Here is a 26,107-nt window from a genome sequence, read left to right as displayed (position 1 = left end):
GGTTTACATGTCTAGTCTGAAAGCCAGTATGATGTGGTGCTTCAAGTGCCAGACCGGGACTCAGGAGACCTGGGTTCAAGTCCCCACTCTCAGCCCAAGCTACTTCACAGGGTTCTTGTTGTGAGGATAAGACTGAGAGAAAGAGCTCTATCAGTCAAGAGTTAAAATGGCTGGGTGTAAAAGTGACATCAACCTCAGTGCTGCTTTGCCTTCATCATCTCCCCTGGAGGCGACGCTGCATACATGTAATCGCAGCAGTCCTGATAACAAAGAAAGCCACCACCCCGATCTCCATGATTTCAGAAGAGGACGTGAGCCCAGGGGGCTCCCCAGTCATCACCCAGTTGATGTGAGGCTGACATGAGGTTGTGAAACCTGCCCATCTGCGTGCAAGCGCTCGCGTGCCAGGCTGGAAGGCAATTTGCAAAGGAATCGGTTCTGTTGTTCAGTGGGAGAAGAAACAGCCCCAGCTCTTATATAGGTTAAACCTGCTATGCTAGAGCATCATGTTGCAGGCCCTTACATGCAAGCATGACTTCACCATCCTTCCTGATACAGCTTCTTGCCTCCTCAGGAGAGAGATTATGCCAATCCTAAGGGTGATGCAATTCCTATTTTGAAGCCATGAGACCAGTTTTGCTGTCCTGCTTCTCCCAGTTGCCTCTCCTCATTGTTGCTTTGAAAATGAGTTTATGGATTACTGGAACCCCACCCTCCCAACCCCACCCTAGGTCTCTTCCAGCTACATCTTCTCAACAGGCCACTCTTGCTTGGAACATGGAGGGAGGGGGGTGAGATTAGACCCAGTCTTGGTTCTTGTGCTGTTTTTGAGCCCCTGAAATTAGAAACTTGGGTCACATTTTCTCCTGAGGGCCAATAGCTGAGGGCCAAATCTTCTCCTCCTGCCTCTCACCCCACTTGATAACAAGCAGAATAGATCGTAAGGACAACAGCTCGGCAGGAATTGGAATGGCTAACAGGCGATTTCTCAGGCCAGATTATATGATGCACAAGAAACCATGTTCTGGGTGAAGCATTACTGCCCATCCTACCAATTACCCTGCCTAATACTTACCCATCAAATAGACATACCTGTCTTTCCCCACCCCATTGAAGGTCTAATAGCAGTTTTGACAATGGACCATGATTTAGCCTGGGGAAAAAGCGGGAAAAGAAGGAATTATCTCCCCCACTTCAGCACAACTGCTCTGATCCAGCTCCGACTTCCACACAACTGGATCCCTGATCTCCCTCCTGATGTGCAGTTTAGCCTCATTCTGTTGTGCAGGTGTGCCCCTTCCTTCCCAAACCATGAGAACGAGGTGCCCTTTTCGTTGATGCTATCTGTACAGCAGCTGTCTCCGAGGTATCCAGACCACCACCACCGTACGCCAATCAGAGCACCAAGACAGCGTATGGGATGTTCAGTAAGAAAGCTTCATAATTGCTATATAACTCTGCATAACTACCTACCTGGCACCATGGCTTTGCCCTTACTTGTTTCCTTTATATTCCTGCCAAGGAGGTCTATAGGCACCAAGAAGTATGTGAAATTAAATAATCTGGAAAGCCTCTACTTAGTCCATAAACCGTCTCTTCCTCTGCCAGTTTCATTCCCATGGTCTTAGATTAGAGGTACTGCTCTGTGCCAAGTGAATTTCTCCCCCACCACCCGCGTCCCGAAGAAGTCATTCTGACTTCACTACTTTGAGCATGATCAATCCATTGCACAATTAATATTGCTATGAAGAATATCCAGTGGGATATCTCTGCAGGACCATGTGGTATGAGATATTTCTTCCTTTCTGATGGTGCTGGGACCCGTGCAGTACATGAGAAGTAAGGATTCATATTGTGGCTCAATCACGTCCATGTTCTAGGGGCTCAGAGGAAAAAGCATTTCATTCTCTTTGTGAGGCCCCTGTACGAAGTCCGACATTCAGCCTACAAAGGCATGTGCAGTAAATGCAAGTTTCTGCTTAGCAATTTAGAAAACAGCCCAGTTTGGCTCAGACCAGTTCTGAAGCAACTTGGTTAGATGTTGATCTGAATTCAGATCACAGTGCCCCTCACTGACTGTTGTTGGAAATCAGAAAATGGTCATAATTTTTCCTGTTTGTCAGATTTGGATGAAATTTGCAGATATTATATCACTTTATGAGAGGGTTATACCTGGTAAATTGGAGACAAATAGGAGCAGGGGCTTTGTGTCACACACCTTTAACTTTTAATCTTTTTAAAAGGGCAACTTCTAATAACTTATTTCATTCTTTTGACAGAATTAGATGAAACATGACGAGATCATTGCCCCTCCTGTGGGGATCAGGCCAGCTGTGCTTCAGAAGAGGAACTGTTGTATATGAGCAGTAATTACTCCATTCCTAAAAGCAAAGCACCAGTTGCAAATATTCACCCCAGTGCCGTGAAAACCACTGTGTCTTCCAGTCATGTGGGCTGCTGCTGGGCAGTCGCTGGGAGAGACCCAGACAGTTCTGCTGGGGGTATCCTAGTAGCTACCCCCTTAGTAGGGATGTACACCAACCACAAGCCGGACTTCAGCCTCCACTTGCGCAGAGCGCTGGAAGCCTGCCCAGTCTGGTTCAGTCCTCTGGCTATCTTTTGAAATTCCCTCTTCTTTGAATTTGGCAACAGTGTTCTCCTACACGTGCATGCGCACACACGCACACATGTATTCGGGGAAGGTGAGCTCAATCCAGGGGGACAAACTGAACTCAATCCTAGAAACGTGAGAAATGGAGAGAACTGAAACCGGCAGATTCATCCGTTCCGGCCTCTTATCCAGAATGAACCTGTTGGTCCCTGTTGCGCTATATTGCTGCATCGCAAGCTCCCCATGCACTCCATGTCCTCAGGCAGGGCTCTTTCCCCAGAAATGAGAGCTGCAGCTGCAGCAGAGGGCTTGCCTGATAAGCCACACCTCCTGAAATCGCACAACAATTCAAGGCACAGAAACCCCGTGCTTGTTCGCATCTGCCACCCTGCCTGGCATCCTTTCACTGGATGCCTGGAATCCCTCCACGTGAGGCTCTGAGCTGGCCTTCCAGGAACCCCCGTTTACCTTTCCAAGGTTCCCCCTAGAGGCCCTGGCCCCACCTGCCTTTCCTTCAGCCACGGATGGGTGATTTCCCAGCTTTTGTGCCGTGGTTTCCTCATTCTGAAGGGTGGAAATGCCTCTCCTTTAAGCCGCAACATGCTGGCATTGCCGTCCCTGTCCCTTTTGCCTTTGGCCCTGCCTACAAGTGGCATGTGGCCCCCGAGAGCTTTTTTGGAACGGAATTCGGCCAAAGGAAGTTCAACATCCCTGCTCGATGTGAGAAGCACGTACTGTCCTGTGCTATCAAGCTATGCTTCCCCAGCGATGGCCCCCTCATCCAGATGCTAGTCCCACCTGCTCATGTCAACACCAGCTTCCGGTTGTTCACAGATCTTTGCGTCTTGCCTTCCACCCCTTCCAGGGCAGCCAGCGCAGCCATTGGAGGTCACACGCCTCTGCCCTTGTCCACCTTCAGAAGCGTATCTAGAGTCAGGGATAGGCTTTCGGGCAATTGCTGGTCAGGAGGTTGCCTGCTTCCCCGTGATCCAAGCCCGGGAGGGAGGGAGGGAGGAATCTGACATTTCCTTTCACATACATGGGATAATTTGCTTCTAGTGCAAGCTGCTCAGGGCCAGGTTCCAGAAGGTAAAAAAGGATGATACTCAGCAGAGACGATATTTTATTTGGTTTAGATTTGTATCTCCCCTCTCCTACCAAGAGTTCAGGGATCAGGAATGTGGAAGGATCGTCACAAGAACCTTGCTGAGATGGGGTAAGTCTCACAACACTCCCATCAACGCTCAAGGCTGATGAGGAGGTGCAATTGCTCAAATGTGGGGATTAGCAGATTTGCCCCGTCCTGTTTGTTTGTTTTTTAATTGTTCTTCTGTTTCGGTCTGCCTTGTGCATGCTGGTTGAACAAGATTTTCTAAAATTAAACTCAGGAATCGCAGCATATGCGGTCCGCCGCAATTTCAAGTTCCTTTTTTTATCTTTTCTCCCCGCTGTGTCTCTGGTGCATGTGCATCCATTGATAAAACGATCCCAAAAATGCCATCTTGAGGGGACTGTACACCGAGTTGCAGATCAATCTTTTTGTGTGGCATTTACTTGTGCGAATAGATGCAGCTGCTCACTGGCAGGAAAACACACACACGAAAAATTGTGATACAACTGTACCAACACTCACACTGATATTGCTTGGGGGCAATGTTTTAGCCATGCTCACAAGTAAACACCACAGAAAAAGAATCACAGTGCAATTGTGTGTATAATGAATTCCATAAAGAACAACATTTTCCAAAAATTAATGCATATCTAAACTAGGCGTGCGGCAGAGTCTCAGGGCAAGAGCCCAAATCTGGCTCACCTGGGGGCCAAATCCATCCCTCTGGTTCCCCAAAAGGCCACTTCCTCTTCTCTTGGTCCCCCTATTTTTCACCATCTGATTGAGTCTTTTCCCAGATTTTACAGTTTCCCCCATTTTAAATGGCTTCTAAGAAGCAGAAGGAGCTTTCAGCTACCATATGCCAGCATCATTCCCTTTTTGTCCTTTTTTGGATTCAGGCCCACCTGCCATTGGAATGCAGCACCTTAGACCTTCTCTGAAATGAAATTTGCCCCTTGCGTTGAAAGCATTTCATCACCCCCCCAGGTTTAAGCCTTCTAAAATCTGCCATAGGCAATCCATGTGGCAGTGAATACCATGAATTCTGTGCACTATGGGAAGGCTTGGTCTCTGTTGCTCCAAAGGATGCAGCTGGAACAGAGAGGTGGAAATTGCCTGGAAGCAGATCGTCCCTAAACATTAGCAGGAACTTTGCAATGTTAGGTGGGCTGTCCTCCACCAGAGGCAGTTCAATAGAGGCTGGATGGCCGTCTGTCAGAAATGCTGTAGCCGCCCCCTGCACTGAGCAAAGGGTCGGACAGCCTCATTTCCTCCAACGACCCTTCCAAATCGAACACTCTGTGATTCGTGCTCCAACTGCTCCCTTCTGTCAGGCCTGAAATTACTACCAATTTATTTCACAGGGTGAATGCTATTAGGAGATATACAAAGGAACACTTTCCAATCCATTCACCTAACATTCATACATTTATAAACCAACCGATCTGCCCCATTTCAGACATCTTTTTGTCCCCCGAACTGGACAAAACCTCAAACATTCCCTTTAAGGAAAGATGTTCTAGGCTTTCGCTCACCTTCAGTAAATAAAGAAATGGCATCTGTCAAGCCTGTTGCTTTTTCTTTTGCTCAGCAAAGCCAGTTTATTAGAAACAGAGGACCCAAGAGAGGATGGGAAATACAATGCAAGCAGCAAATTGTGATACAGAAGAGCCTGGGAGCACCGTGGGGACAGTCAGCCAGAGGCAGGATGGCACAGTGACAGCACGGTCCTCAGGACCAGGGCCCACCGTGTTCAAGGGGGCCTATTCCCAAGGACAAGAACACAGGAGCGCAGCTCCTAAAGCACATGGTATGGGTTGAGAAGGGATAATTACTCCATCTTAATGCCGGTCCCGGTATTTTGGAGAATGTGCAAGTTTTCAGCCTCAGTGGGCATTTCTAGGCATCTTGATGTATATTCACAAATATTCTAACCTAAAGGGGCAAGTTCTTTGATTTCACCGAAATTTGACGTCAGGATCTTGGTGTATAAAAGTGAAGAGGTTTCACTCGGACACAGTGGGGCCTTGGTGGAGATATGACCATTTAACAGCAATCAGGCAGAGGAGCAGGGTAGAAATGGCAGAGAACTTCCAGCATCCGCAGGTGGTTGTACCTGAAGCCGGTGGAATGGGGCCAGTGCACTACAGCACCTGAGGAAACCGGTTCATACTGCAACAAGCTTCAAGTAGAGTGGGATCTCTTGCACCTTGGCGAAATCGGTGGTGGCGAGGCTCACCGGAGCAGCATTTCTGAGCACACTGCTAGTCAGCAGGGGGCAGCAGTGCAATTTGCAAAGGGTGGTTGTGAAGGAGCTGTTCTGAGGCCAGCACTGGAATTACTGAGCGCTGGTGCTGTTGTTCCTCCACGGCACCAGGTTTCTATTTCTGTTCCTAGCATTTTCGCCCACACTGGCCAGGGGGTATGACAAATTTGATATTGGAGCCCCTGCCGCTCCCACAGGGGAAAGGGAGGCGTGTGTCTCCACAAGGGGGGCAAGGGTCAGCGTAGGGGGCAGGGCAAGGAGGCACGGTGTCGACACACACATCTCTGCCTGGGCCGTAGGGTGTCACTCGAGGGCCACAGCTCGCCACGATCCTTCCACTGGGCCCACACACGCCCTGGGGGCCACACACCGGTCGCGGGTCAGCATCACATACCACGGCACCCTGGCTCCTTTGCACAGCTGGCGTGAGAGTGGGGGAGAAGAAAAGGCATCTTGGTTGTATGTCGCAAACCAGAACCTGCCCGCCCCGCATATATCTGGTCTCACTGGGTGTTCCCTACAGTTGAAAAGGCTCAGGAAGATAGGTGGGGAGGAGGAGGAGGAGGAGGAGGAGGAGAACCTAGAAATCGGTAGGCCAAGTTTGGGTGATTATGTCAAAGCTGCAGAGCAAAGCTTTCCTCATACCTCCGTAAGATCCTTCCTACTCACCTCACCTTGCCTAACCTCTCTGTGGTGCGCTCTCCCTCTCTCCCCGACCCCTTCAGGACCAGCCTCCAGAGCTCTGACCCTCAACTCCCTGGTCTTAAAGAGCCCTCTTCCCATAGCTTGCCCCCCACTGCTTCCTCCCCTGGCCTCCCATGCCTTGAGAGTAGCCATACCCACAGTCAGTCTTCACCTTTTGTACATATTCATACAAAAAAGAAGAGGCAGGGAGCAAGGAGGAGGGGTCTCAGCATACTTACAGATGTTCACCGCACGTTCTCCTTCACCCAACCTAGAAAGAAACCGGTCGAAATTGGTTTACTGAGCAAATGTGTTCTTTTGCCATATGTTCACCCCTTCCCCTGTGCACTATTCACAGACGCATCTTGAAAAAATGCTTCCCGACTTTGGCATGGAGATGTAGAATGAAACTGGTGCTTTCCTTCCAGCTCTGTAACCTCTCCCTGTGACTTACTGGCCACCGTTGCCAATTCTTCATTTCTTATTATGAGATTTTCAGCCTGCCCCATTAGCCACAATTGCGAACCCACAGGAGGTGGTTGAGGCTCCATTGGTGAGGGTGTTCAAAGATGGGCTAGACATGCACATGGTGGGCATGTCGTGAGCAGACCTGGGGGTCAGACTAGATGGCCTGGGAGACCCCTTCTGACTCGCTCTGTTTCTATGTTTCTACAGTATGTCCTATGTTTCTATGTTCCTATAGCCACTGAGGCTCTAAGAGAAAGGCCCGTAGCTCAGTGCTAGAGTATTTGCCGTGTTGTCAGTAAATCCTAAGTACAAGCCCTGCCACCCCCCGCCCATTAAAAGGACCAAATACCAAATAACTTGCAAGACCTCTGCCCAAAATGCTGGAGGCCCTCTGCCCAAGACCCTGGAGAATCATTTCCAGTAGGAACAGCTGACTAGATGAACAAACTATCTGACCTGCCATGAGGCAGCTTCCTATTGTGGCTGTCTCTCTCTTCCATTCTCCACCAGCCCCTTGGATCATGTATGAGAGAAATCTATTGAAAGCCTTCTGTCTTTAAGCTTCAAAAACAGAGTTGCAGATTTATTGGCTCCATTCCTATGCTTTTAACAGCAGCCTGACATACACTCATTTAACAGGTAAGGTGACAGGAAAACTTTGCAGGCTATATTTTGGCATGACAGATTGCTGTCAACACACTAGAACAGAAAGAATGAACCTACTAAAAATATTGGCAAGGGCAAAATAAATGGGGGGGGGGGTTCTTTGCAATTATTTTAATTTTCCTTCTTCCATGGCCATTTATAGCAATCTTTAAGAACTAGTATATCCCAGCAAGGCAAACATATTCCATACTAACTATGCATTGTGTTCTACATTTCTTTTTAGGGATGGATGAATGTTCCTCTCTATTTCTTACCTTAGCAATCTTGCATTCAGTTTATCCTTAACTTGGAGATTTTATTTTTTAAGTTTGCATGAAAACTGATACACAGTTTTGTGCATATTTCTCCCCCTTACATGCATTTTTGTATTCAATTTTGCGTAATCCACACATTTGGTCAGCAGTTTTCCTTGTAATGAATTTCTGAGTGTTATTTGCACTTTCCCCAGGCAATCCAAATTTCTGAGGATGACTGAGTTTCAGTTTGTGTCTTGGTTTGAAAGTGAAAAAGTAGGTTTGCATTAAAACGTCTACAGAACAGAGTGCTTTCTACTATTCACTGTTTTCTGCAGATCCCAGTAGGCAGTGAAACAAGTGATTTATCAAGCCTCTGGTGACCTGAAGCAACTGGTGGGCTATACCTGGCTGGGTGGAACACAGGCTGTGCTAATCGAACCTGCCCTCTCTTCAGGCACTCACCTGTATTCCTCCCCGTCCAGCAGCTTCGTGTAGGTGATGATCTCAATGTCCAGGGCCAGCTTGACGTTCATGAGCTCCTGGTACTCTCGCAGCTGGCAGGCCATGTCCTGCTTGGCCTTATGCAGGGCATCCTCCAGCTCCGCCAGTTTGCATTTGGCATCCTTCACAGTGATCTCCCCACGCTCCTCAGCCGCAGCCACCTCCTCGTCCAGTTTGGCTCGCTGTCATGGCAAGGCGCGGTGTCTTAATTAACATGCATCAACTCAGCTGCTTTGGTTTTCTTAGCTGAGTTGTCTGGCTACTGCAATTCGAGGGACGGGCTGGGTGTGGGGCCACTAGGGATCTCTCTAGTACATGCTCCACATCAACCCAGAGGCCCTTGTGATGTTGTGAGCTTACCCAAGGATTCCTTAATTATTATTTCATATATATTTTCCCACTCCGTAGTTATTCAAAATTGCTTGAAGGGAGGCCCTTAGCTGTCCAGTTGTGCAGCTGGGAAAGAAGTTGCACAAGCTGAGCTATGCAGACTTCCTTGAGTTCCTCACATGAGGGAAAAAGCAGGATGTGGGTGCAATGTAATAATAACAAGTCTGAGAAAGAGGGAGGCTTGGGGCTAGAGGACATGTGAGAAGCAAACACCTTCAGACGTTACTTTGCTCTGGTGAGCCATGGCCATCCTCTCCCACCCAACTCACTTCGTGCCACCATGCAACAGCACAACAGTCATGGAGGGCTGCTTGTGTACGTGATGGTCTGGATCCATAGATTTACTCAAGGTTAGAGCAGTGCTATTGAAATCAACATGGCTTAGGTGAGTCCTAACTAATATGTCCCATGGATTTCAGTAGTCTACTCTAAGAATGGCTAAGTTTGGATCATTAAGGACTAGAAACCTGGTGCTAGTGATTTAAAGAAAGAGTGTGAGTAAATTATGTCTGGATGGTGAACTCTGTGCTTAGTCATGGGCTGTTGTCACCAAAGAGAAATGGAACACACAGAGCCCTGGCCTACTCTTCTCTATTTATTTCTAAAGTCTAAGTCGGGTGGGTTTTTTGCAAGCATATAGTAGCCATGATTTTTCCAATGCATGATTTTCAGTGTTTGCAGCTAAGCTAATTGTCACAATTCCAGGGTCCACATCTCTCTACTCACCTGAGCTTTGACATTTGAAACTTCCATCTCCAGCCTGTGAGCCAGCCTTGTCAACTCACTCAGTTCTTCCTTGACATTGCGCAGATTGTCACAGTGTTTGGCAGCGGTTGTTTTCAGTTCCTGATACTGAGACAAAAAGAGGACCAGGTTGTCGGAAAATTGTGGTTGGAAAACGGTTTAGTGCACATTTCGATTTAAGGTTACCCAGGTTTGCACTTTCAAAAGAATGCACAAACGGACACTTAAATCCACACTTCTCCAAATTTTGCAATGCGGTTCTCCATCCATCCATCTATCCATCCATACAAACAAACAAACAGCATACAAAAGTGTATCTATTGGAAAGAAGTGCACACAAAAATATGAACATTATTAAACTGTTTCAAAGCATTTTATGAAGACAATTTCTTGTAAAACGGTGTCTATTAGGCAAAATTGTGCATAAGAGAAATGCAAAAAATGCATATGAATTTTAATGAAAACGTTTAAAAAAATCTCAGAGTTGAGGACAAACCAAATATAACGCTGGAAAGAATTTCAAAGTTTGGGATGAGCTGAAGTCAGGACTGGAAAAACAAGGAATTGGGAGAAACGGAGACTGATAGATATTTCCATCCTGTTTAGCCACAGCACCTTTCATTAGGCCTCAGGTCCCAGTGATTGTGTGAAGACTGCCTCCTTCCCCTTGCTTCTGAGCACATGCTCGCCTCCGTCTTTCAGCCGAGGTAGAAAGCCAGTTCCAGCATAACACCAGCACCCCACAAAGGACATCTTCCACTGCCCCGAGGCATGCTAGGAGATTTACCTGGCACTGGCACCATGCTTCAGCCTCAGCCCGGCTCCGGGAAGCAATCTCCTCATACCGACGCCGGAACTCCTCAATGGCACAGTCCATATTCAGGCCGCGGCTGTTGTCCATCTGCACTGTGACGCAGGTGTCCGAAATGCAGGACTGCAGCTCATGGATTTCCTGCAGGAGAGCACACGCAAAGCATCCCCAGTAGTTTCTACAGACTTTTGCTTTCTCGCCCTAACTTGGGGACCAGACTGCGAGGCATCCTGTGTGGAGTGGGGGAATGGCTGAGATGATCTTTAGCATTTTCTGCTAAATGGTCCTCTTCACCCACCTAGCTGGAGCATTTCAGAGGGGAGGAATGGAGGCTGGTCCAGCTACAGGGTCACTCTTATCCTGGTCTCTCCAATCTCTTCTCCTTCTCATCCTGCAAAATACTCCCTCTTACTTCTCCTTCTTTTCCAGCCTTGGAAAGCAGCCAGCGTGAGCCTTTCCATGCCGGTTATAGCGGGGAGTGGTTCAGAGCCCCCAATCCCAGTTTTGAGGGTTAAGTGACATCAGACCTGGGAATCTGGATTATACTGTGGCACCTCAGATGCTCTTTGTGGGCCATCGGATTGTTTTCTTCACCTTTTAACATTTGCAGTTTTAAAGTTTTGCCTGTCTTTAATGTCCTTGTTTTATTACTTAAAGGTTGTGATGTTGTACATTGCCTTGATGGCTTTTTTTTAGCAGATAATTATTGGTAAGGTGGTAATTATTAAATAAGGTGGTAATTATTAAAGTAAGTAGATGGACTCAGGATTTGCTCTTCCACATGGCTAAGGAGATGTAAGAACTCATTTTGATGTACTTGGGCCCCCTCTACAGAGGCTTTCCAGCCAGTCTAGGGGATATCTTTGATAGACAGTCTGGAAGCTTCTGCTGCTCCACTTATCTGGACAACTTCTAAGAGACAGGTGGCAGCCTGCTGCCTGATAGAGTTGGGGGAAGTCAATTGTGCTAAAGGTCCGTCACCCATGCTACCTTGATGGCTTACCCTAAAAAACCTCTCAATACCCTGAGCTCAGCTTAGCCTAGAAGACTTTGGGACCTCACCGAGACTTCTACCCAGTCACATTCCCACTTTATCCCTCCTGATGGGCTCAGAGCAGCACACATGAGGCCGCCCCTTGAACCCCTACAATAGGCTGTGGTGCAAATTCAGCTGGTGCGATGTAGTGGTTAAGAGTAAGGGACAGGGACTCGGGCAACCTGGCTTCTAGTCTCCACTTGGCCATGGAGCCAACTTTGGGTCAGTCACAGGCTCTCAGCTCAACCTACCTCACAGGGTCGTTGTGGAGAGAAGACTGAAAGCAGCAGGAGGAGAATGCTGTAAGCTGCTTTGAGTTAATAAGAATAAAGTGGAATTGACATCTCCACTCCACCTTGGAGTTGTTATCAGGTATCCCTCCAAGCATCTAGACAGCTGCAGAAATGTTTAAATTGTCTTCAGAGAGTTGGAGTGTGAGCACCTCCCTGTCAGCTAATGGCTCTGGCACAGGAACTACTTATTTATTTATTTATTTATTTATTTATTAAAACATTTTTATGCCGCCCCATTCGCCGAAGCCTCGGGGCGGCTTTCATCACTAAGTACTTACCTCTAAAGCCAGTCCAAACTTTTCTCTCAACCATCTGAAGATCCAAATATGTGGAAGCCCAAGCCAAAACCTATCTGCCTGAGCTGTCTATAGCATATCCAATCCTAATCTGCTTTACTTTCACTGCTTTCCTATGTCCAAAAATCTCTTCAGTTTTGGATTGTACCCTATGTAGAATAGGAATGGGTGGAATTTTTTAAGAACTTGCCAAAATTCACAAATTTCTTCCTTAATGGGACAGAAAAAAACTTGAGCTGAATGTGGGAGAAACAAACTAATAGATTCATCCCATCCAGGCCCATGGCATTGAGGGCTTTGCTCTTAAAATTCTGAGATTGGGCCCCTGTGTTTTTAACCTGAGTTGTAGCCTATCTTTTTGGTTGCCTTGACCTCAACAGTTATGTGGTAGGCAGCTACAACATAGGCCTCCCCATGCTGGGAATAGCTGTACCCAGCTACTGAAACATGAATTTGGCTGGTGCAGATGGCAGAGTATTTCATTTCAGTTCATAATGTTCAAATTTCTTCATCTTTGGATGGAAAGGACTTGAGTTAAAACAAACGAACATTGAAACAGTTCCTTACCTCCCCAAAAGTTGCTCTATAAAAGCAGAGGTCTTTCATCAAGGAGTCCACTTTTCCTTCCTTTTCTGACTTGTCCATGAAAACACAGTCCACATCCTATAGGAATATGGAATTAGAATGGAGAAATATTGACAAATGCTTTTTGTTGGTGGCATTTGACCATTACCAGTCGAAGTTGAGGGACTGGTAGAAAGCTAGACCACGCATGACTAGATGCAACCAAGCCAAAACAAAACAACAAAGCCGTTTCTCTCACTTGCCTTTTTAAGTGTCACATACTCATTTTCAGAACATGTTCGGCGGTGACACTCCTCTTCAAACCTAATGAGGAAAGTGAAATGGTTTTTTTTCTCATTTGAATGAATTTACACCGCTTTGAGTAAACATTCCTGCTTTTGAATATTGTGTTTGGAATGAACCTGCCTGACTTTATTTTTAGATGAGCATACGGAGTTAAGACTTGGCTAAACTCTGAGTATGCTCCTGGATTCTCGGATCATAACAAAGAGTGCAGATGCTGTGTACCAATAACTAAACAGTGAAAACAAATTTACTGAGAAATAGAAGAGATGCCCAAGAACATGTAGAATGGCCACATGTCCTACTTTAGATAGGACAATCCTCTGTTTGAAGTTGTCCTCTCTGTGATGGGCTGTCTAGTCCATACCTGGTTTAAAGATAAAGAGTTCTGAAACAGAGCAGGAAGGGGCCTTGAATTTGCACATTCATGCTTAGTAACTGACCATCAAACTGTGCAAGAAATGTAGGTCACCTGGTCACCACAGTAAATGACAGCACTTCTTTCCAAATTCTCATACCAATTCGCATATGCAAGCTGCATTAAAATCTGTGCCACCTTGTCCCTTTTTAGGAGGAAGATGTACTTCCTCTTTCGGGTGATGGCTAGTTGCACACACTTGATGCATGCAAGGCATGTGATTTTCCCTGGAACATGGGACCCTTTCCCTGGAACAAGACCCCCTTGAAAGAAGTCGCCTTCCTTATCTAAGGCGAAGCTGACGTTCACCCACTCTTGGATCTGTTGCTGCTCCTGTGCTTTGCCCTGCTGGGACAACAGTACTTTGCAGATGTCATGTGTCATACCTGAATGTTCTCTGGGGTGCTTCATCCACACCTGCCAGAAGTATAACGCTAATGAATGGAAGAAAGTGTTGGTGCAGAATTGCACAACCTGCTAGATCCAGCCTATTAGCCATGCATTGCAGCTTGCCTGCATTTCAGTGCCCAGCAGGCAGCAAACCCTGGAAGTTTATCAAAGCCCTAGTAGACACATACCTGGCTAAGGGCTACCTTAAGTTTCGAGTTGCGCAGCAAGCTTTGGAGCTCTGCATGTCAGCACAGGCCAGAAAGACAGGTCACACTCACTTTTTCTTGTTGCACTCCAGAGTATCTCTCCAGTTTTTCATTTCTGCCTGCAGCTGTGTTCTCTCACATTCCAGGTGGTCAAGCTGTTTCTTCAGGATGGAGATATAGTTATTAAACATCGGCTCCATGTTACTTTTGCAACACTTCCTCTCTTGCAAGAAGTCCCACTTGGTCTTCAGCATCAGATTCTGCTGCTCCAAGAATCGGACCTGTTGCCCAAAGGAAACAATCCCCCACAAGGGTGATTAATTTCAATGGATGAATGTTTTCAGCCTGGAACTGATTCCATAATCAAAGGATCAAGAAAAGAGATCAGTAGTAATTCCAGATCCAGATGCAGGCTTCTGGCCTGCTGATTCCATGGGAACCTAGAAAAGCATGACAATTCACACATGGATCACAGCGTTAAAAGCAGAAATCTGTCTCACAGCCCTCAAATAATACAAAATATTTAGTTCCAGTTTTTTAATTCTGGATTCAAATAGTCTGAAAATTATGACATTTCATACCTACATCTTAATTTATTTAATGTGGATTTAATCTGAGGTTATGTTGAACTGAACTAGAATCTAAAACATATTAATTTACTGACAGCAGACGTTTGACAGTGGAACTAATTACTTACAGGCCTTCAGACAGAGACTGGACTGCCATCTGTTGGGGATTCTCTAGCTCTGGATTTCCTATACCAAGCACAGCATTGGACTAGGTGGCAAAACTCCATTTGAACTCTGACCTTATGAGTTTGCTGCATAAACTTCACTGTAAATCTTCCCAGTGTGATTCCACAGTAATGAAATCATGAAGCATCTAATAATGCCTTCCTTCTATATTTTCCCCATGCAGAAAGTGAAGAAAATGCTACTGGGGGGCTCTCTATAACACCAAAGACTGATTATCCCTCCTCCCCTGCACCTCCATTCCCAATTAATTGGGTTTACCTTGCATCCTATTTAGTGTCAAGGAAAGTATGCCAGATATAAATAGATGCCATGCTCAGAGGGCCCCTGTGATGGATGTGAAGTACACTTCATTACCATTATCGACATACTATATTGATCAGAGCTAAAACTCTGGTCAGCCACTAGAAAATTGATCAAGGGATCACAGGACCCTGGAAGCCATTCATTACACTGAATGGTGACTGGGGGCAGGGGATTCTCACTGGGGCTGGATTTATCCCAGGATGTTTCAGTTGTCCACCCATAGTTTGCAGAATCTGCTGTTTTATAGTGCTGAAGAGTTTGAGCTGACAAGTTTCAAGAGTCAGATCTTACCTCAGCCATGAACTCACCAGCTTGCCTTAAGAAGCCGTAATCCCCTTGGGTTTAGCCTTATCTGTACCATAGGGATTAGAATTCTGACTTTTGTAAGGATTACTAAAATAATGTACAGAAAAGGTTATGAACACAATTTTTGTGAACAGAGCTTATGTAAAAGTAAGTCATAAAATAAATGTTAGAATAAATCCTTGGAGATGCATTAGAAGAGCCTGGTGTTATAAATTTGTTTTATTTATGAGATTTGCAAGCTGACAGGGTAAACTCTCTCAAGGCAGCAAGACTTAAACCCATGCAAGATAATAGGAGAATAGGAGCAATGGTGAGCTCTAAATTAAGAGTTCAAAGGCAGATGCATCAGCCTTAGCAGAGGCCTATCTCAGTTATAGGCCAAGTTCAACAGGTGGGCCCACTGGCAGGCCTCAAATGATGGAGCCTGAAGAGCAGGCACAAGGGAAATGTGGCCTGTGAGTGTTCTGGTTGCTGTGGTTCCACAAATGTTAGCTGCCTTGGCTAAATAAAATCAATTGGTACGCCACATGGAGATCCACCCCCATTGTTGTGCCATGTGTGTAGTCACACATGTAGATAGCTGTATGTACAAATCTATCGCTTGTATAATACAATACCAGTCCAAGAATGACGTGTTGACTTGTGATTCTGAAAGAATATTTCAGAGGAATGTTTAAAATAGTGCCATTACTTTTGCCTTTGGAGCCTTGGAGGTTGAGAACAAAATGTCTGGATTTTTCAGACATACACCCAGTTCCCTTATTATGACAAGGCATGGATTAATTAACTGGCAGTTGCCATCAGGACTGAGAGAGGGCATGGCTTCTCATCCATTCCTCATGCCCACTTTTAAACAACCCAGGACTGGCCAGGTTGTAGGCAGTGAGGATGAGAAAGCTGGAGCACTGGGCTTTTGGGGTTTAAACAACCTACCAATTACTCTCACAAGCCAGGTTTAACCATTGACTTATTTAGTCTCTGAACAACACAATGATCTGGGTTCATGGGTCACAGTTACACCTATGATCCAATCCATAATAGGTTTCTGATAAAAAGCAGACGTGAGGAACGTGTGGGCAGCAGCCCACCAATTCATTTGCGTTCTTGCATGGATGGTTGATTTTGCATTAGACTTAGAAAAGCTGTGTCTGGAGTTCTCATACCACACCAGCACAGGCAAAGACTTGGCTTGCAGGTCAGTGTACATTTAGTTGGGAGTAAGCTCCACTGAATACGCAGGAACTTATTTGCAGAATAAGAATGAGCAGAAGCACAGCCGCAGTGTTGGATACCACCCCTGGCTGCCTACCTATGCACTACAACCTGAATGCACAATTTCTTATAGTGCAGAACACAATCCTCACTGGATGAAATCTTGTTCAAAGGGAATGGACCTCCATAAAATTCAATGAACAAGGTAAAGCAATTTCAAAATTAAGGCTTCAGAGGAAGGGAGAAGACAGGGGGTTTTTGGGCAGGAGGCAAGCAAGACCCATGGCCAACTCACTCTTGCATATGCCCATCAAAAGTCCTGAATACAGTCAAGCATTTGCTATGGGTTTTAAAACAGAACCCATCTCTGTAATAACTGGAGAGAAAGATGCTGCCAAGAACAGCCAAGGTAAAAACCTTGCTGGAACCCATTAAAGCATGTGTCCTGTTTCCAAGAGAGGCCTGTAAGTGGCTCCACAAGGGGGGCATAAAGGCAGCAGCCCTTTGCCACAGTGCCTCAGTGCTACACAGCCTTGTAATTCCAAGGCTTCATTTACCTATATCAGGGATGGGCAGATGTTTGGGACTTCAACTCCCAGAAGCCCTTGTCAGCATGGCCAGTGGCCAGGAATGCTGGGAGTTCTGGAGATCTGCTTGCAGCCCACCCCTGTTCTTCACATTTCTTGACTCCTGCTCAAAAGCCCTTAGGGTCAATCACCGTCGTACCACATTCCAAAGAGACAAGAGGGGAAGGGCCGCGCTTCTTCCTGCCTTCCCTACCCTGCAGCCACAGTGGCATCTCACAGGCCAACTTGTCCAGCTGACTTGAACCATGGAGAACTTCGGAGCTTAAGTACCACCTTCTTCATCCTCCTACCACAGGATCAGAGCACTTATTTGCCCACTCCTCACCTTGTCGATGAAGCAGGCGAACTTGCTGTTGAGGCACTGCAGTTCATTCTTCTCTTGGCATTTTACCGCCTGGGCCGTGGCATCGATCCCCAGGTCGAGAGGCTGCAGGAGCGTCTTGTTGCAAGTCACAGGGGTGATGCATGGCGGGCCGGGCACACAGACCCCGGCGGGCCGGTAACCACAGCCATATCTGGAGCCATAACGGCCATATCCAGTGTAGTTGCCCCAGTAGCCATATCCACACTGTGGGGGCAGGCAATTGCCAACAGCGATTCTTGGCCCACAAGAGCCCAGTCCTCCCAAGCTCCTGCTGCTAAAACACCTTGCTCCTGCGTAACTGACTGGGGCGACTCCAGTGCTGACTCCGGATGCACTTCCTGGGGGATGCAGGACAGCTGAGTAAGAGCTGAAATTTCTTGGGCCACAGGCAGGGCTTGAGCGGCAAGACATGCTTCTGCTGGAGAGCAGGATTCAGCGAAGAGAGCGGAGGCGAAAAGGCAGCGTGAAAGATGCAAACGCACTGTGCTGGACAGCCAGGAAGTGCATCCTTTATATATGTCTGGGGCAGCTGGGCTTGGTTGGCATCAAAACGGGGGATCCAGCAACTGCCCAGGATTTATTAGCGTGGTGTTAGTGCTGAGGGAGCCAACTCCTCAAGTGCTGTGTGTGCTCATCATACCGTTCAGCGGTGCTCACCTGGTTTTGGGGATTTCACAAAGCCGCCGCTTACCGCACCTACAATGCCGTATTAAAGTGCAGATTCCACCCTCCCTTTCTTTACACATGGAGGAAACGAGACTTGTAATTAACATGCGGATCTATCAAGAAGTTGGGATTTGGCTCGCCTCCCCTTCTTGGCTATGCTGGCAACTGGCTACGTGACCTCCCCAAATTGCAGTTTATAGACCTTTTAGTCAGGCTACCTCTCCCAAAAGATGCCTTTACGATCAGATTTGCTGTTTGCCCGCAAAAGATCCCTTTGATGTAGCCGAGGGTTTGCTGCATGACAAGCGGCATCTTTTGCAAAACATTTAAGCTGTTTAGGAAGTGGATCTCAGGGAAGGGTTGGGAGGGCCAACAAAAGACAAGAAATGCAAGCTCACTGAAAATAGTGCCAAGACTCCCACCCTGCTGCGGACCTCCCTCCATGGGGTCCTTCCTAGTGGAGATTGTCAGCACCACCACTCCCAGCTGGTGCTGCTGCTGGGCAATGTTAATGTCTTTATGGGTTTTTTCAATGGACATCATTAAAATATCTTTCCCTCACTCCCCTGCAGCTGCTCTGTGCTTTAAGACTGCTTCTACATCCCTGATGTGTTAAAACAACAACAAAATTGCTGGGCAAACCCAATTAAAAAACTAACAAACTAACAAACAAAACTCTGAGCGTATGGATTTCAAATGTGCACGTTGGCCCCAAGGCCCAGGACTTGTTGCACCACTAGGCCGAGGGAGCAGAATTTACCCTGACTGCACTCAGGTCTGTCACTGCAACCCTTGTATTTTTGTCCCGGGAAAAAAATAGCAGCTTTTCATCTAGACCACAAGAAGTGCCCTGCTTTTCTTCTGCAGTGCAGCTCCTCTTGAATCAAATCGAAGGTCCATCTAAGTTCAGCATCCTGGGTACACAGGGGTCAGTGCACACAGCTCCTGTATGACCAGCTGCTTATACAGGAGAAAATGAGGGGGTGGAGGTCCATTTGCCATCTGAGGAGGTCAGTTCTTTTGAGAGAAACAGGTTTGGTTCGTTGGCAGATACGATCTGATTGCAACCCGTCCGCTTCATCAGTGGAAGAACCCTTCCTAGCTGTATGGCTCTATTGTGTTTGTGTTGGCATGTGATGTGTGATTGGGATCTGCATTTATCACTCACTCCTCATTTTGGTAAAAAGGGAGTCGAGCGGACAGATGCACTGAGAAGCTAACTGAGGCTCTGACTGGGTAGACAGTTAGGTATTTTTGTTCTCACACACATATACTCGCATACTTCCTTTCTATGCCCAAGGAATACTCAAGACGGCACATGGGGTTTTCAAAACTACCAACACAAAATAGGCCAGAACAGACTTCTGAAAATTACAAGAAATTCGCAACAGCAATAAAACAACATGAAAGCGCGCGCACAGTACTAGATAAACACTTCTCAGCTAGGTGCTCTAATTAAAAAAAAAACACTGCCCTCCAAATTAAAGCAATCTTAGGTAATGACTTAAAAGCAGAGAAAGATGAGTTCATGAAACCTCCCATGAGAGCCTGTGCTATGTGGTTGTGCACTTATCTCTTGATTTTCCCCTCCTTGTTAGGGGTAATTGTCCATTTTAAATTGTATTATTTAAGTGCATATTGCAAGCTGTTCTGAGAGTACAGTGTTCTGCTGAAGAGCAGAAAACTGAAGACTTTGAGAAGAAATGATGAAACAGTTTAAGCGCCACAATCCAAAAGGCCTTTTCCCCAGTGTGTAGTTTAGTTGGTGTGGAAGCAACAGTAAGAGAGGAGGAAACCGTATGAAGCTCTCATGCAGATTTGTGTGGGAGAAAGCAATTCCTAAAACAGCCCATGTTTATAGGGTCTCCTGAAACAGACTGGCTATTTGGGATCTGGAATGTCATGGTCTTGAAAGAAATAGGTAGCCAATGGAGCAGGTGCAAAATTGGCTTCAGGTGCAGGGACAGGCCGTGACTTCTTGCTGCTCAGGATTGGGGATAAGGACAAGAGAGTCCTTCCTCCCCTTTATAAAGACAGTAGTCACCTGAACCAGCAGCTGACTCTTACTTTAAATCTTGCAATGAAATTGCATCCTCCAGCAAACCAGAAGCGGCAGGCTAACTTAGGGGTCCAGAACAGGGCATGGACACACAGAACTTGGTCTTCCACCTGAGAAGAATGGCTGGGGAGTTCAGGAGAAACAGTCAGCAGGAGTCCTGCAACCCCCCCCCCACCCCCAAAAAAATCTTCTTGTGGAAATGTGTGCCCCACTCTCCAGATTGGAAGTTCTGGTGTGTTTATGTGGTCCATTCTGCTGCTGTAAACAAAAAACTGCCCAAAAAGTCTTGAACCAACTAAAGCTTCCTGGCTAAGCACATAACAACAATTCATCTTGAATGCCTTAAGCCAGTGATGGTGAACCTATGGCACCGATCGCCCCAGCAGCCATGCACGTATTTGGAAAGATTAAGGGCTCCTGGCAACTCACTCATTAGCCGTGACTCACCGAGCTTTCACATGGCCAGTCAGTGAGCTGCCAGGGAATTCCTTGGACTGTGATTTTAGTAGAAGGTAGGGAAGGTAGGAAATACACTCAGGTAGGAAATACACTCAGATGCCTTTTTCAGGGCTGGCCAAAAGCTGGTGGTCAGTGGAACGTTGCCCCCTTGTGCTGGTGGCCAGCAAATTCAGGTCTTATTGCAGTGTTGGCACTTTGTGCAAAATAAGTGGGTACTGAGTCTCAGTTTGGGCACTCTAAACAGGTCGCCATCACTGGCTTAAGCTGTCTTTCCCAACCCTTTGCCCTCCAGATGTGCTGGGCTACAGCTCCTATAATATAGCTGGGAACTGTGGGAGTTTTAAACTAACACATCTGGAGGACACCAGTGTGAGGAAGACTGATCTATAGGACATTTAAGGGGAAGCTTAAATGATACTGATATTTACATGGATAGAGTTCAATACTATTGGCACCAAATTCAACCTAAAGCAAAATTCAAGGTGAATTTGGAGAGTACTTCAAAAAAGAAGCATGTATGGGTTTTCAAAGGAAATTAGACATTTCAGCCAAAAGCATGAAAGGTCTTGTTGCATGTTAATAGCAGTTAATTCACAGATGTGTTCTCTCTATGAATGCTAGCGACTCAAATAGTAGAACCCTCTCCATTTCCTCATCATATAGAACTGCAAAACTACAGTTCTGTTAAACTTTCATATATTGCAACAGCAATGAAAATTTTGGGCTAGTAAGCACTTCACTTGAATGTGCAGCTCTTGCAAATTACGTTGCTCAACTTAATTCTTCACAATTGTGACTGCATAGTTTCAAGTCAGTAACTTCCCACATCGAAGTGCAGCTGCTAAACCACAATTTACACTGTAAAATCTGTGCACCCTATAATTTTATTTCTAGGACACCCCAAAAGGCGTAATAGGCTGAACTGGACTCCTCTGAGTAGTATGTTGCTCTTGTTCATGCATTAAGCAGCATGGTCTTGCTGTGCTGGGCAACTTGTGATCTTCCGGAAAGTTTGGCCTACAGCTGCTCCTCCACGGTTGACTCTGCTGGCTAGGACTGATGGGAATCATAAGCCAAAACATCTGGAAGGCCAGAAGAGGCCAATGCTTGAATGGGCGGCAGACTCCTCCCTCACACTCCTCCTCCTGCTACTTTCAGTTTCCTCTCTAGTTTCAGCTTTGCCTGCTCTTCAACAAGCAGCTTGAGTTGGAGACCTAACAAAAAGAACATGAACTCTGCCTTCTTTTAAAGCAAGGCAGTTCATGAGTTTCAACCAAAAAAGGACATACTCCCTGTTTCCTCCTTGCCCCATTCCTAAAAATCGAAATATTTGAATAAAGTTTACCATAACAAGAAATTTTCACATGGCTTGCATTCACACATGCAGTGTCACTTCAAGCTGCAACCATGGTCTTTTGGGAACGAGGAAGTCACCGCTAGAGTAGACGCTACATTTCTGTCTCTTGCATGCAAGTTGGGGAAACATTTGCCTTGTAGAATAAACTGAACGAGTTGCTAAACTTCCTTATTTCTACAAGAAACTGTCACCTTTTACCATACTGTCTCAAGTATGGGCCAGGCTTGGATGTTATCAGTGCCATCAGGCCTGTTTGAACCCTTGTGGTATAGTGGTGAGAGTGGGGGATTGGCGACCTGGGGGATCTGGGCTCTAGTCCCTACTAGGACATGAAGTTAAACAAGTGACCGTGAGCCAGTTGCAGACTCTCGCCCTAACATACCTTTCAGGGTTGTAGTGAAGATAAAGTAGAGAGGAGGAGAGTCATGGGAGCCCACCTTTCAAAAGGTGAAAAAGATGGGATTGGAAAAGTGTAGTGCAGTGACACACACTCTTTAAGGGCACTTAGGCTGCCGTTCCACCATGCTGCATTAGACAGATGCAGCATCCACAGTGACACGCTCCTGAACATGGAGGACGTGGGCACAGCAGGTCCAAGGTAAGCATGGGCATCTGCTGGTACACGGCAGCCCTTTCCAGCAGACAGTAGAGATGTGAAGGCCAGGAAAAAATGGAGGTGGGGGTGGGGATGGCTTTTCTCTTTAAACACACACACACAGCATTCCCCCTGCTCCAACCAGGATTTTAGGTAAATTGTGTGGTAGGCGATGTCCCCAGATTTTTCTGTTTTCCCCCTCTTTCCCCCACAAGCCTTCACCACTGGTGGCTCATGGACAAGTTGACTGAAGGGGAAGAAAGCAGGTCAGCAGGGGTGGAGCTGAGGCATCATGAGAGGTTGGGCCAGCATTGTACAGAGGAGTGTTCGAAGATATAAAAGTTGATTAGCCAGCCATCTGGCACACAATATTTTTAATGGGACACTTTATAAGCCTGTTTATACCTTTCTCCATTCTCACAAGACATTGTAAGGCTGTTTATGATTTTTCCATTTTCAAAAACAGTATAAACTAGACTCACCAATGAGTTGTATTATTCCATCACCCCCCCCCCCCCGCACCAATCCTATTAAATAAGCTTACATACTCAGATTATGCTGGCCTGGCCTGGCTCCTTAAAGCAGAAAGAGAAACAGCAAGCAAACAAGCAAGTGGAGTGTTACAAAAGTGCTTTTAAATCCTAGCTCTGCCATTCAACCAACCTTGGAGTTTCACAGCTTGCATCGCGTGTCTGCATGCACAAATATGCAGCCCAAGGTCGGATCTATGATTACATTGTGAGAGGCAGATATTCCAACTTTGGGTATGACTTGAGTGGAAGTACACATCATACCCAAACAGGTTGCAAGTATCTATGGACTGACATCACCTCTGTGTTCTCGCAAGATAACATACTTTACTACAGGTGCAGAAGGTAGGACTGAATCTACTGGTACCTTTCTGAGCATAATACAACAGATCTGTTCCTGCCTATTGAGCAATAATAGCAGCAACATTACCCACCTGCCCCTCCCTGAAACCTACATTATACAGCTGCAACCGGCAAAACATGGCGTGGGTTTTTGAATTGTAAGACCGCAAGCTAATTCATTCAGTTTAGACAATCCAGATGAATTCCAAGGCCAGAATTTTTTTTAATTCCCACAGTAGGTCTTTTGTACCTGGCCCCAGCTGATGGATCTGAGGGTTCTAGTAAAAATAAGCCAAATGGATCCTGCAAGGCTGATATCTGCTCACCTCTGCCCTAGTAGCAATTTTACTCCTATATGCAATCAGTCCTTTGGTTTCCTTTATCTGCTGATGTGCAAAGAAAGGGTAGGGATGTTGAGCCCCCTCCAAACCCTGACTGTGAAGAGGACAGTCTGGCTAAAACATCCACCGCCAGCATGAGGTCTTCAACGTTTGGACTACAACTCACATCTTCTCTGAGCATAAACCATGCTGGCTGGTAGTGATGGGAGTTGCAAGCCAAAGAGAAGTTCTGGAGGGAGCCCTAATCCATGCTAAGCACTTCTAAAGAACAGCTTGAGTCCAAGGCCTTCCTTGTGTCGTTTGGAGTTAACTCAACCAGAAGATGGATTCTGTTGCTGTTGGCAGAAGCAACACAAATCGAATGAAACGGGTCGCTGATGTTGTTTTAGGAGCAGTTGCAGGATTGCCCTGCCCATCTGAAGAGGAGTAGAGGGCAAACCTCCTTGGAGCATCAAGCCACGTCCAAACCAACTTAATAGGTGCTGTTGCCTTAGTCCCTGGTTCCTCCCTTCTGGCCTGCCTTCAGCCAAGCTAGCTCCAAGCAAGAAGCAGCTGAGATGGCTCCAATGAGATGCAGGCTGCCCATGGCTCCTGCTTGTGCAGCTTTCTTCTGGCTGAAAGGTTGGCTAGTCCAAGTGTAGTTTAATCATGGAAGCAAGAGAAGTGAGAGGCCTGGAAGTGCCCACCAACACCGACTACCTGGATAGTAGTCTTAGCAGGTACACACAGGTCAACTGTTACACGCTGATGCATGTTGCTGAAGTGTACCATTAACACTCTCATGGCATAAGGAAATCCCAGCAGGCCGGAGTCTTTGCTTAGCGAGATCAGTTTATTGGAAACAGACGTTCACAAAAAACTCATTTGTTAAAAAAAGCAAACCCCACCCCTGGGAGTAAAGTCACGCACCAGGCTTAAACAGCTTCAGCTTTCTCATTTGCTATGCTTTGCTAACAGTCATGCAACGCTAAAGCTTTTTCACTGAAATACAATTTGGCAGATACATAAGGAGCTGAAAAGCAACACTGCCTCCTTCCCCATTCCCCCGAGGCTGCTTTGTTGTTCTGTAGCCTTTGTAGTATGAGCACTGAAACTGAACTGCTCTATTGCTTTCACGGTGAGGGGTTTGTCGTCTTTCCCCAACATCTTTTATTGTGAGAAAACATGCCGCTGTGAACCAATGCCTAGCTTAGAGCAACTATTACAAAGAAAGAGGCTTAGACGTATTTGGGGAGAGTAGATCGAATCCTGGTTGTTCACTGTGACAGCAAAATGGAACTTCCAAATACAAAGGCAGTATAACTCTACGTACTCAAAACTGTAGGCTAAGTACAGGAGTTCACAGGTTCTGAAAGTCCAGAGGCACTTGGTTAGCCGGCATGGAAGATTAAGACAGCTGAACAAGATGGATTTTGGTCAAGGCAAATATTTTACATTTATGTTTATAATCCTCATAGCATCTGTATAAACAACAGGCTTCCTAGGGCAAAACTCAGATCTAGATGATGTGAAATGGGCAGGGAAAAACTCAGAGTATTTATGAGTTCCGTCTTTTAACACTGCTTTTTCTGCAAGAATGCATTCACCTTCACATGAAAAATAATCAAGCAGAAATAGCATTATCAAATGAACAAACACTTTATGTTAATTGTGGGGGCCAAACTTTAAGAATAACATCTTAAAATCAGTGTTTCCTAATAAGGGGTTTAATCAAGTCGGAGAAAAGGTGCTGGATCATTAGGGTGGTCTTCCCTGACCTCTATCCTAAATTAAAATTAGTGACCACAGAAACAAACCGGTCTGAAGACTTTTGGGGTGCTTCTAAATGTGGCTTCTACCATATGATTGCTCTGCCTGGTTCCTGAAATTTTAGATCGTCTTCCATTTCCAACCCTCCCATGTTTTCCCAGTGCTTCTCCTGTGTTTTTCCTCCCCAGTTAAAATTTATTAAGAGAGAAAAGTTGCAATAGCTGCGCAACACCTTTTGACAAGCAGCACTAGGAGCTCTCTGCTTGGAAACACTTTTGGAGCAAAGGGGTGCGACTCAGAAGGTACTGCAAGCCTATTGTGAATTGTAAGCGACCTGAGGTCAGGGAGCATGTCTAGCTGGATGGAACTCCTTAGAGATTGTCCTGAAATGTACAAGAATTGCTGATTCAGGAGAAGAAAGTAGAATCAGCAATATAAGATAAAAATTCAGGCATCTCTATTTGAATGAAGAAACCCATGGTCTAGCT

At 46.2% G+C, this 26,107-nt stretch overlaps 1 protein-coding gene across 1 annotated transcript; it reads right to left on the bottom strand.

The window, feature by feature from the left end:
• Positions 1 to 6,115: 6,115 nt before the first annotated feature.
• Positions 6,116 to 18,499, bottom strand: LOC123029791 (keratin, type II cuticular Hb1-like). The gene is made up of 10 exons (XM_044443111.1): positions 18,428 to 18,499; positions 17,483 to 17,725; positions 14,067 to 14,275; positions 12,941 to 13,001; positions 12,681 to 12,776; positions 10,465 to 10,629; positions 9,660 to 9,785; positions 8,505 to 8,725; positions 6,912 to 6,943; positions 6,116 to 6,408 (listed from the first exon to the last, which is right to left on the bottom strand). The coding sequence occupies exons 1-10, from the start codon at positions 18,497 to 18,499 to the stop codon at positions 6,116 to 6,118; spliced, it is 1,518 nt and encodes a 505-aa protein (XP_044299046.1).
• Positions 18,500 to 26,107: the final 7,608 nt, after the last annotated feature.

The sequence above is a fragment of the Varanus komodoensis genome, unplaced genomic scaffold, assembly GCF_004798865.1.
Source record: "Varanus komodoensis strain SLA01 unplaced genomic scaffold, ASM479886v1 scaffold41, whole genome shotgun sequence".
Taxonomy (NCBI): Eukaryota; Metazoa; Chordata; class Lepidosauria; order Squamata; family Varanidae; genus Varanus; species Varanus komodoensis.
This window is presented reverse-complemented; position numbering and strand designations above follow the sequence as displayed.

Bases quoted from the DNA above. Each gene is read 5' to 3' on its own strand.
- LOC123029791 (XM_044443111.1), bottom strand. From the start codon at position 18,499: ATGCCGCTTGTCATGCAGCAAACCCTCGGCTACATCAAAGGGATCTTT. The intron at 14,276-17,482 runs GTGAGGAGTGGG...TTTGGGCAACAG, and splicing joins TCGCCTGCTTCATCGACAAG to GTCCGATTCTTGGAGCAGCA. The intron at 8,726-9,659 runs GTGAGTAGAGAG...TTGCCATGACAG, and splicing joins TTTCAAATGTCAAAGCTCAG to CGAGCCAAACTGGACGAGGA.